At 37.6% G+C, this 12,500-nt stretch overlaps 1 protein-coding gene across 6 annotated transcripts in view; it reads right to left on the bottom strand.

Moving 5' to 3' along the window:
* The window catches only part of LOC144980756 (chordin-like protein 2), a 53,703-nt gene that overhangs the window by 22,323 nt on the left and 18,880 nt on the right, over positions 1 to 12,500 (bottom strand). For 4 of the 6 annotated variants that reach the window (XR_013646950.1, XR_013646951.1, XM_078928532.1 and 1 more), the window contains exons 3-4: positions 3,399 to 3,581; positions 186 to 261 (exon numbers count right to left, since the gene is read on the bottom strand). Coding sequence is in view for 4 of the 6 variants with exons in the window: in XM_078928532.1 (XP_078784658.1) it covers positions 186 to 261; positions 3,399 to 3,431 (109 nt within the window). In the remaining 2 variants the exon portion in view is untranslated. Of the gene's footprint in view, positions 1 to 185; positions 262 to 3,398; positions 3,582 to 8,187; positions 8,480 to 12,500 lie in introns of those variants that run through there. The other 2 variants (XM_078928530.1, XM_078928533.1) reach the window with 2 other exon arrangements.

Below are 12,500 nucleotides of genomic sequence, written 5' to 3'. Positions count from 1 at the left end.
AAACAATCCCCCAAAAATCAGTCTTCCTCGACTGGGATCGAACTTGAGACCTCCTGATTACCGGCCAGACGTCCTACCATGACACCACGGAGGTTCACCGATTTATTGGCTTGATTGGAAAAAAAAACAAATTACAGGGAAATAACCGTGGAAAAATATTTATCATGAAAATAAAATCCTCTTACCTCCCTTTGGTTTCGCCACGCATGGTTGCCAAGGAGACATCAATACAAACAGTTGTAGGATGACAGCGAGTCGGCTCTGGTGATGAAGGAAAACTACTGATGATGATGATGATGATGATGATGATGATGATGATGGTGGTGATGATGATGGTGGTGGTGATGATGATGAAGAAGATGATGATGGTGGTGGTAATGATTATGATGATGATGATGATGATGATGATGATGATGATGGTGGTGGTGGTGATGAGGATGATGATGATGATGATGATGATGATGATGATGATGGTGGTGATGATGATGATGATGATGGTGGTGATGATGGTGGTGATGATGATGATGATGATGATGATGATGATGATGATGATGATGATGATGATGATGATGATGATGATGATGATGATGATGATGATGATGATGATGATATGATGATGATGATGATGATGATGATGATGATGATGATGATGATGATGATGATGATGATGATGATGATGATGATGATGATGATGATGAGTGATGACTATCTAACGGTATGCTTCGTTAACTAATAACCTTATAGTCGCTATAATTTAAGTTTACCCCCCCCCCCCCCCCCAAAAAAAAAACTCTTCGACAGAGCGCTATCTATCATGCATTGTGACGTAAGTTTTGATGAAGTCTTTGGTTTAACCCTCTCCTTACCAACTACAGGAAAATCGTCACATTCGTTACGATACACCCGACAATTTTCTCCTTCTGATTTCTCTTGTACATCACAAAATTCAAAGAGATTCTTTGAGGACAGCTCTAAATACTAAACACTGTGTTGTAGACATCATTTTGCTGAACAACATTCTGTATAGAATGCACTTGTTACTTTTTGGGTTGAGTAAGAAAAGTATATTTTTGTGTTGGGTTGGAGTGAATTTTCGGGGGAAATTCTAAAAATAGCTGGTAAGGAGAGACTTAAAGTTCAAAACATATCTTGGAGTGAATTTTCGGGGGAAATTCTAAAAATAGCTGGTAAGGAGAGACTTAAAGTTCAAAACATATCTTGGAGTGAATTTTCGGGGAAATTCTAAAAATAGCTGGTAAGGAGAGGCTTAAAGTTCAAAACATATCTTGGAGTGAATTTTCGGGGGAAATTCTAAAAATAGCTGGTAAGGAGAGACTTAAAGTTCAAAACATATCTTGGAGTGAATTTTCGGGGGAAATTCTAAAAATAGCTGGTAAGGAGAGGCTTAAAGTTCAAAACATATCTTGGAGTGAATTTTCGGGGGAAATTCTAAAAATAGCTGGTAAGGAGAGACTTAAAGTTCAAAACATATCTAGAAATCTGGCCAGAAATCGCGTCCTTCAAAATAAAAAAAAAGCTAAAAAAAATAATTGAGCATTTATATTGCGTATAATCCACTTAACATGCTCGACGCGTTTTACAGAGGGTTCTTATCGAACAGCAATACGTATAATGTAAAACTAGACATGAAGCCTGTTAGGTGATATTACATTTTTTTTCTAAAAAGAGAAATCTGGGACCTCCTCAGAAAACTCGTCCTTCAAATATCAATAATAAATGAGCTTTTATATAGCGCAATATCCACTAAATATGCTCAAAGCGCTTTACAATATCGATCAATTTAAATGACCCTCTTGGCAAACTCCCAACCCCCCGCCCCCCCCCCCCCCCCCCCCAAAAAAAAAAAAAAAAAAAAAAAAAAAAAAAAAAAAAAAAAAAAAAACCCCAACAAACTCTCAAACCCGGGACTTCGCGAGGAACCAGGAATGAGAGGTGTATTCTTTTTTGTCAAGATGAGGGTCATTCAAGGTACCATCAACCGGGATTACTTAGGCCATCCGGGGTTACTTAGGCCATCCGGGGTTACTTAGGCCATCCGGGATTACTTAGGCCAACCGGGATTACTTAGGCCAACCGGGATCACTTAGGCCAACCGGGATTACTTAGGCCATCCGGGGTTACTTAGGCCATCTGGGTTACTTAGGCCATCCGGGATTTCTTAGGCCATCCGGGTTACTTAGGCCATCCGGGGTTACTTAGGCCATCCAGGGCTACTTAGGCCATCCAGGGTTACTGAGGCCATCCGGGATTACTTAGGCCATCCGGGGTTACTTAGGCCATCCGGGGTTACTTAGGCCATCCAGGATTACTTAGGCCAACCGGGATTACTTAGGCCAACCGGGATCACTTAGGCCAACCGGGATTACTTAGGCCATCCGCGGTTACTTAGGCCATCTGGGTTACTTAGGCCATCCGGGATTTCTTAGGCCATCCGGGGTTACTTAGGCCATCCGGGGTTACTTAGACCATCCAGGGCTACTTAGGCCATCCAGGGTTACTGAGGCCATCCGGGATTACTTAGGCCATCCGGGGTTACTTAGGCCATCCGGGGTTACTTAGGCCATCCGGGGTTACTTAGGCCATCCGGGGTTACTTAGGCCATCCAGGGTTACTGAGGCCATCCGGGATTACTTAGGCCATCCGGGGTTACTTAGGCCATCCGGGGTTACTTAGGCCATCCGGGGTTACTTAGGCCATCCGGGGTTACTTAGGCCATCCGGGATTACTTAGGCCATCAGGGGTTACTTAGGCCATCCGGGGTTACTTAGGCCATCCGGGATTACTTAGGCCATCAGGGGTTACTTAGGCCATCCGGGTTACTTAGGCCACCGGGATTACTTAGGCCATCCGGGTTACTTAGGCCATCCGGGTTACTTAGGCCATCCGGGTTACTTAGGCCATCTGGGTTACTTAGGCCATCTGGGATTACTTAGGCCAACCGGGATTACTTAGGCCATCCGGGTTACTTAGGCCATCCGGGTATAGGCACCGGTTACTGAGGCCATCCGGGATTACTTAGGCCATCAGAAGTTACTTAGGCCATCTGGGGTTACTTAGGCCATCCGGGGTTACTTAGGCCATCCGTTAGGCCATCCGGGGTTACTAAGGCCACTTACTGGAATAAAAATGATTGCTTTTTTAAAAGTTGAATTCATGAGTGCTTATTAGATCTATTGGGTTTTAATTATTTAAAACATAAAAGCTACATGTAATTTATCTTTTATAATAAGCAATTTTGTTTTCAGGTGGCCTAAGTAGTCCCGGTTGAAGGCAATCGATATTTGAAGGATGATTTTTCAAGCCAAAATTTTCAAATACGTGTCTTTCCAGTTAACGAGTTGATGATGTCATCAAACACAAACGGTAAATGGACTCACCAATTGCTTCAAGGACGGAAAGGGCTTCCACATGGTATAATGATGAGGTCAAGGTCGTTTGCAGGAGGTCAAATCCGTCGATGACGAGCAATGAATAAAACTGGATGAATTGGGCATTCTACCAGATTGGCCTGTGTCAGGCACCCACCCCTGACAGATGCTTGTATCTAGGACTGGCTCAAGCTGGAAGATAACAATGATGATGATGATGTGATACTAATGATAATAATAATGATGATGATGATAATAATAATGATAATAATAACAACAATAATAATAATAATAATAATAATAATAATAATAATAATAACGATGATGTCGATGATGATGATAATGATGATGATGATGATGATGATGATGATGATGATGATGATGTGGTGATGATGATTTATGGTGATGATGATGATGATGATGATCATGATGATGATGATGATGATGATGATGATGATGATGATGATGATGATGATGATGATGATGATGATGAATGAATTTGATGATAACATCCTAAAAACTACAACTGACGCTCCTCCGATAACTGTGATTCGATACACAATGTGGCTTTATAAAACTTACCCCACTCAACTCGCGTGTGAGTAAGTACCTGGATATAGGCAGCGACGGATATCAGGACGGTGCCAGTACCAAAATAAATCGCCTTACAGTCAATTCATACTGTATAGAAGGGCAAAAGGTTTCACGTGATTTTTAAAAAGGGAATAATATTATCATTATAGAAGAATGTTGAGGCTATCATGGACAGACAGGTATAGGAACGAGGAATTGTTGGAGAAGGTGAGAAAAGGAAAAATACTGATCGATACCATCAGAAAGAGGCAGTTACGGTTTCTGGGACATGTGTGGAGAAGAGACGGTTATAGAAAAGTTGGTAACATCTGGGGTGATCGAAGGAAAGAGAGCTAGAGGAAGACAAAGAATGACTTATTTAAATAACCTAAGAATGGCCAAATGTGATTTTAAAAGCAACACAGATTTCATGCGCACAGCAGAGGATCGTGATTCGTGGAGACAGCTGACCGGCAACGTGCTCTAAGAGTACAAGCCACGATGGATGATGATCGTTAACAAAGAATACATAATTTTACCCGTGCCTACATTCAAATGGGCATCTCGATAGCTCAGTTGGTAGAGCACTCGCTTCACACGCAAGGAGACCAAGACCGTTACCGGGTTGATGCGAATAGTGTTGCTATAGGGAATGAGATTAGCGGAAGAGTAGCGCCCCTTGATTGGACGTCACCTTACAGAGAGAACGTCAATTTGGTTTTGAAGTGTCTCAAGCCGCTTTCACCGGAAGCGAGGACGAGAGACGCATGCGCACAACCAGCATGACGTTCTCTCTCTAATAACTTTTCCGCCGGTGACGTCAAAGACTATGGGTGACTTCCAATCAAGGGACGCTACTCTTCCGCTAATCTCATTCCGTATTGGTTGTTGGTTGTAAAAGTTTTACATTTTTGTGCATTTGCATACATTATATATATATATATATATATATATATATATATATATATATATATATATATATATATATATATATATATATATATATATTGTCGCCATTGGTTCTCAACTTTGTGTTTCTACAGTTCTATGCATACCACGTCTGTAGACGAATTTCATTTTTTTTTTGATGAATAAAGTATATATTATTACTGTATTATTATTATTATTATTATTATTATTATTATTATTATTATATTATTATTATTATTATTATTATTTTTTTTCTGACCCCCCCCCCTATCCACCCAGTATTGAGTCCTTGGGAAGGCCTCTTTACTAACATTCTCTCACCTAACTCATGTGTAAAATGAGTCCCAGGTCGTTAATAGCATCAGTGTATTTGTCGGGAAAAAAATTGTAATATCGCTTAACAGGCATCATGTCTCGTTCTACATGCTACGTGTTGCTGTTAGTCAAGGAACCTTTGTAAACTGCTTTGAGCACATTTAGTGGATATCGCGCTATATAAAAGCCTCATGTTTTTTTATGTTTGTTTGTTTTCTTTAAATTGAAGTATCTATTATTTTTTCTCGCCATAATTCAAAAATAATTGTATTCTTTTTTGGTTTCGTTTTTTAATTGATGTAATATTTTTCTTACCAAAATGAAATAATAATCTATTTATTTTATTTAAATACTGTCGTAACGTCACTTCCCTCGTAATGACGCAATGTAACTTAGTAACTGGCTCTAAACTATCGGAACAATGGCGGACGCCCTTATGAAATATTTCTCCGACGAGCATAAAAGTGTATCGAAAAACATTATAAATCTGATCATGTTTTGACTTTTACACATTCTGATCACAAGACATATGAAAAGTTCTCGCCAGCATGAAGAATAAAAAGTACCGATTTTCTTTGTTTAGAACCACGATGGCCGCCGTTGCTGGGCGATGTGACATCAGACTATTGAATCCAATTGAGGTCACAATTTTCTTGCCAAAATCAAATAATGACAGACAATGATAATTGAACAGGACTTTGTTTCCCAAGAAACCATTAGTATTGTTCCTGGCCCACCGTTACAAAACGGTGTGTTATATATGTGACCCCTCGTCTCAAAACGGTATTAAGTTGGGATTTTTAAGATGCAGAAAATGGAAATTGTAGCCAGAAATATCATGCTTAAGTTGAGTTTGTATGCTTTATAGAGGAGAAGGAATATCACATTTTACTGTGCTAAATGCCAACGTGTCATATTTTGACCAGTTTAACTATTATTTGACTAGTTAGCATCTGGTGCATCCCGACATAATACCGTTTTGAGACGAGGGGTCACATATCTGGGTATGAATTGGACACTAAAATGTGAATATAGAACTAAAATGATGTTTTAAAAAATAATACAAATATGGCGTTTTTATCAATGTGATAAATTGTAATTTTTCTCCATCATAACTCAACGAATTTAACCCATCGTTTCATATTTGTAACTATAGATAGTATGCGCTTGGCTAAGAAGTTCACAACATTGCCATCCGGAAGTATAAATGGCCAACACACAAAACTGTATGTAACCATAATCGTTTACAGTCTGGTTAATACAGTTTAAGTCATAAACGCGGATGCCAAAAAAAAATAAAAAATAACAAAGACCAGAGTGACGTCATCTTCGTTCTATCTATAGATAGTATGCGCTTGGCTAAGAAGTTCACAACATTGCCATCCGGAAGTATAAATGGCCAACACACAAAACTGTATATAACCATGATCGTTTATAGTCTGATTAATACAGTTTAGTGAGAATTAGTCATAAACGCGGATGCCAAAAAAATATAACAAAGACCAGAGTGACGTCATCTTCGTTCTATCTATAGATAGTATGCACTTGGCTAAGAAGTTCACAACAATGCCATCCGGAAGTATAACTGACCAACACACAAAACTGTATGTAACCATGATCGTTTATAGTCTGGTTAATACAAGTCCAGTTTCCAAGTTTCATTTCTTACAGTTTTATTTGTTGTGATAAATTCAAAATCCAAATCATGATAAATTCCAAATCCAAATGAAATAGCATGGTCATAATTCAATCAGTTTCATAAATTCCAAATCCGTAAAATCAATCCAAATGTAAAGTCATTTTGCCTAAGTAACCATTTTCAATATGCGTGGAATATTTCTAAGTCCGTAAAATAAAGATTCTTAGTAAGATGTTAGCACTTGCAGCATACTAGGAAAGTGCAGCTCATTGTGAAGTAGAATGCAGAATCAAAAAGGTAGAATAGAACCAGAAACACTCTGTTTTATATCCTATTGAAAACTGTTCCCACAATTCCTTTAACCAAAGGTCAGTTTTTACGCCCAAATAATCCGTAAGCCCAAATAACAAATACGGTACGCCCAAATTTATCGTACGCCCAAATAATACTGTACGCATAAATAATAAATACCAACTAGTATAATTTAATGCTTTTATCCCCAAATACCAAGTAACACCAATCACCAATCAAAGAAAGTATTTTTCTTGTACTCAATACAATGACCAAGTTTAACTGATATACAAACATTGTGAACTCATTAATAGTAGGGCGAATACTCTTCAACAGTCGTAACGTCACTTCCTTCCTAATGACGCATGGTAACTTAGTAACACTGGCTCTAAACTATCGGGAAAATGGCGGACACCGTATGAAATATTTCCCCGGCGAGCATAAAAGCGTATCCAGAGGAAAAAATCCCCATAAATTTGATCATGTTTTGACTTTTACACATTCTGATCACAAGGTATATGAAAAGTTCTAGCCAGCATGAAGAATAAAAAGTAATGATTTTCTTTGTTTAGAACCAATATGGCCTCCGTTGCCGGGCGGCATGACATCGGACTACCGAATCCAATTAGGTCCAAAAATAGGTAAAATCTAAGGCCTTAAACCAATTCGTTATGATTGATTGCCAGAGTGGTTCTATATCAGATGTTTCATCTATGGATCTGCGCAACCTGTATGCAAATTTTCATGCTTTCAACCCGAATTTGCACGGTTTTAGCCTAATTCCCCCTACTATAAACCCACTTGCTGTAAGCTATCTTACAGAATGTTGTGAGCTTTTTTTGTTTTGGCTAAGCGCATAGCATCAATAAGGTTACACATACTATTATATATATATATATATATATATATATATATATATATATATATATATATATATATTTATATATATATATATTTATATATATATATATGTGTGTGTGTGCTTAGGTACGCTATATCCGGCTGGCAGATGTGAGTATTTCAACTAAACGCATAGCATCAATAACTCACCGAGAAAAGTTGTAGACACCCACTGGTCAGTTGAATGGAATGGACACTGTACACGTCAAACGGAAGACAACAACAACAACAACAACAGCACAGCGCAATGGAGACGGTCCGGTCCGAAGCAAGAGATTACGACGGCGATGATGGTGACTTGGATCAAGTAGCGACAGTCAGTCAGTCTCTTCTGGTCTAATCCATCCTCTAGACAGTTTGTTTGGGCTACTACCACTACTACTACTACAACAACTACTACTACTATACAACTACTACCACTACTACTACTGCTCGTCTGCACGACTAAATCAAATCAAATAAACCCTTAACCGAGCCTAAACCACTGACGTCAGAGTTTGTTATGATGTCTGATCTGAGTATCAACTCGCCGCTCGCTTGCGTCTGAATGACAGACTGACTGACTGACTTCCCGTTTGGGAGTCGAAGAAAATTGTCTTTCCTTTTTTATTGTTTGTTATAATGATAATAATAATAATAATAATAATAATGATAATAATAATATGATTATTTTAATATTATCATTATTTTTTCTGTAAACATTCTATCTTTTCATCTCTAGAAACCAAAAAAAACAAAACAAAACAAAACGTTGGCGGTCTTTCATCCTTTTCTTCTAGTTTTCATCGTCGTCGTCCTTCTTGTCGTTTTCGACGACGAAACATTGTCTGTCGTCAGCGTGTCTAAACGTCTGTCAGTGTGTCTGTCTGTATATCTGTCTGTCTGTCTGTCTCTGAAATTTCTCTATGTCACCTGGTCTCCCACTAATTCTCTATGTCTGTCTATTTAGTCCGTACGTCTGCCGATCAGGAGTGCCAGATAATTTTTCTGAACAAAATGCTAAACAAATCGTAGAAAAAATGCCAAAAAGCCTGTCGTATAAATAAATATGCATTGCACTTTTAGGCACTAACCTTTTAAAAAGGTAAACTGCGCATAAAGTAAGTATAAAGTAGCCTTTGTTTTCTTAACTTTCGGCCAAGGAAAATTAGTAAATTGTATGACATTTGTTTGTTTTGTCAATCAAATAGACAAAATGATGTGATTTTTAATAAAATGCCAAACAATTGCCAACATGAAATTAGTTGTTTTGTTTTTTTTAACCCAAAAAAACCCATACAAAATCCCACAAAAACAAGCATTTTAAAAATCCACAAACAAAAAAAGCAAGCAAAATAAGAACCCCAGCAACATAATACCCATACCAAATGGCTTCAGAAAACACCAAGGTGTTTGTTGTTTTTTTTTTACCGTTTCATTTATTTTTATTTTCTATTTTTTTTTTAGAATTTGGCATTGAAAACACCAAACTGGCAATCCTACTGTCGATGGATCTGCCAACTCGTCTGCCTGGATGCCCGTATGTGACAAATATGGCGACGCCAAAATGACGATATGACAATGTGACTGTAATGAATCTATCTACCCCCCGCCTATCAACCTTATTATCGCGTCTTCTGGTTCTTTCTAGTTCTTTCATCTCTTTTTCTTTTCACGGAACAAAAGGAAAATAAATATAATTAGCGAAATCCGGGAGTTTATTCCAGTTCCTGCCGCGTGAAACGAATCCCAATTAATTAATTGTCAATGAAAATTATAATGTCAAGGAATAAGAAATCAAAATATAAAAAATAAATAAATGAACAACTAGGGGGCGTACATGTCGAGAAGGAGTGGGGGGGGGGGGGGGGGGGGGGGGGAATTGGTTGCCCGTGGTAACAGTAAACAACTAGATTCCGATAGCCCAGTCGGTAGAGCAAGAGCTTCCCAAACTAAGAGACTGGTATCGAGGGTTGTTTTTTTCCCCCCCTGACATTCTTGTTCATTCAACAACAATTGAGGTTTAAAAACTGAGCTTTTATATAGCGCAATATCCACTAAACGTGCTCAAAGTGCTTTACAACGGGTCCTTGGCCAACAGCAACATTTAACATTTAGGACGTGACTTGACAACGCCTGTCAGACAACAATATTACAAATTTGTTTTCGGACAGAGCAGATAATGCTGTTAACGGCCAAGTATGTACTCATTTTACACCTGAGTACGGTGAGAGTCCTTCCCCAAGGACTCAACTAACTAACTATGCGTCGAGCGAGGCTCGAACTCGGGACTTTTCCAATCCGAAAGCGAGTGTCATACCACTACTCACTACTAAACCTGCCGGAGAGATGTTAAGTGTCGTCCGACATGAAACGTTGTTATTTTGTTGTTCGCAATGGACCTCTTGTCCAATACGCTTCAACAGTCATGACGTCACTTCCCTCGTAATGACGCATGGTAACTTAGTAACTGGCTCTAAACTATCGGAACAATGGCGGACGCCTTTATGAAATACTTCTCCGACGAGCATAAAAGCGTATCCAGAGAGGAAAAAAAACATTATAAATCTGATCATGTTTTGACTTTTTCACATTCTGATCACAAGACATGAAAAGTTCTATAAAAGTTATATAAAAGCTCTATATAAAAAGTTCCGGTTTTCTTTGTTTAGAACCACGATGGCTGCCGTTGCTGGGCGACGTGACCTCAGACTATTGCATCCAATTGATGCCCATCAATGTTTTTGTTTATTCATCTTAACAAAGCCACTACCACATCATCTCATTCATTTGTAGTGTTTCATTCATCCTGTTTGTTGATAAAGGGGAAACCCGAAACGTCCATTCTATCTGTTTTCGTATATTAAATTGAAGCTTACATTCAATTTCACTATTGTTATTTACATCACTAGACCAAAACGACGCACAATGACAGATCTGTCAAATCTTCAGGGGGTCCCGATAGCTCAGTTGGTAGAGCACTCGCTTCACACGCAAAGGGACCGAGATCGATTCCGGGTGAAGTCAATTTTTTTTTTTTTTGGTTTTTGTTTTTTCTGATCCCCTGTCCACCCAGCAGTGAATGGGTAGCTGAGTATGTCAGAAAGTTTGGCGGAAAGTACTTTGCGATAGACTAGTTAGCGTCTTATCCAAAGGATAGCAAATAATTGTTATTGTCCGTTTCACGCTGAAGAAACCGGGATAAACTCCGGCTGCATGGGCCGAATGTCTCTGAAGGACGACTTACATTCAATTTCACATTGTTATTTACATCACTAGACCACAACATCGCGCACCGCAATGGCAGATTTGTCAACTGCTTCAGAAGTTTCGTAAAAGTACGAATTTTCGGTTCCAAGTTTTGCAAGAAAACTCGTCCTTCAAATTATATCGATCGATTAAAATGATCCTCATGCTGTCCACAACTCTCAATCCTGGGACTTCATTGGACTTCACGAAGTCCCAGGTTTGAATATTGTTTTGTTAAAACGAGGGTCATTTTTATCGATCGATATTTGCGGGATACGTTTTTTGGCCAAGATTTTCAATACCTATATCTACCATCTCTGCTCTACCCACTTATCTCCCATCTATCTATCTATCTATCTATCTATCTATCTATCTATCTATCTATCTATCTATCTATCTATCTATCTATCTATCTATCTATCTATCATACACCTACCTACCGATCATCTATCTATTCTATCTATCTATCTATCTATCTATCTATCTATCTATCTATCTATCTATCTATCTATCTATCTATCTATCTATCTATCTATCTATCATCTATCTATCCTACCTACTACCTACATCTATCTATCTACTATCTATCTATCATTATCTATCTATCTATCTATCTATCTATCTATCTATCTCATACTATTATCTATCTATCTACTACTACTATCTATCTACTATCTTCTCTCTATTTATCTATCTATCATCTATCTATCTATCTATCTATCTATCTATCTATCACTATCTATCTATCTATCTATCTATCTATTTATTATCTATCTATCTATCATCTATCTATCTATCTATTATTGATCTATCTATCTATTTACTATCTATCTATCTATCTATCTATCTATTTTCTATCTATCTATTTATCTATCTTTTTATCTATCTATATTACTACTATGTATCTATCTATTTATCTATCTATTTATTTATCTATCTATCTATATATTTATCTATCTATCTATTTATCTATCTATTTATATATCTATCTATCTATTATCTATCTATCTATCTATCTATCTATCTATATCTATCTATCTACTCTATCTATTTATTTATCTATCTATTTATTATCTATCTATCTATCTATTATCTATCTATTCTACTAGATCTATCTATCTATCTATCTATCTTATCTATCTATCTATTATCTATCTATCTATCTACTCTATCTATCTATCTATCTATCTATTATAATCTATCTATTATCTATCTATTATTTATCTATCTATCTA

The sequence above is a fragment of the Berghia stephanieae genome, chromosome 10 (genome assembly GCF_034508935.2).
Source record: "Berghia stephanieae isolate SIO BIC M18660-M18661 chromosome 10, UCSD_Bste_1.3, whole genome shotgun sequence".
NCBI classification, from domain to species: domain Eukaryota; kingdom Metazoa; phylum Mollusca; class Gastropoda; order Nudibranchia; family Aeolidiidae; genus Berghia; species Berghia stephanieae.
Note: the sequence above shows the minus strand (reverse complement) of the source record. Positions and strands in the feature narration are given on the sequence as shown.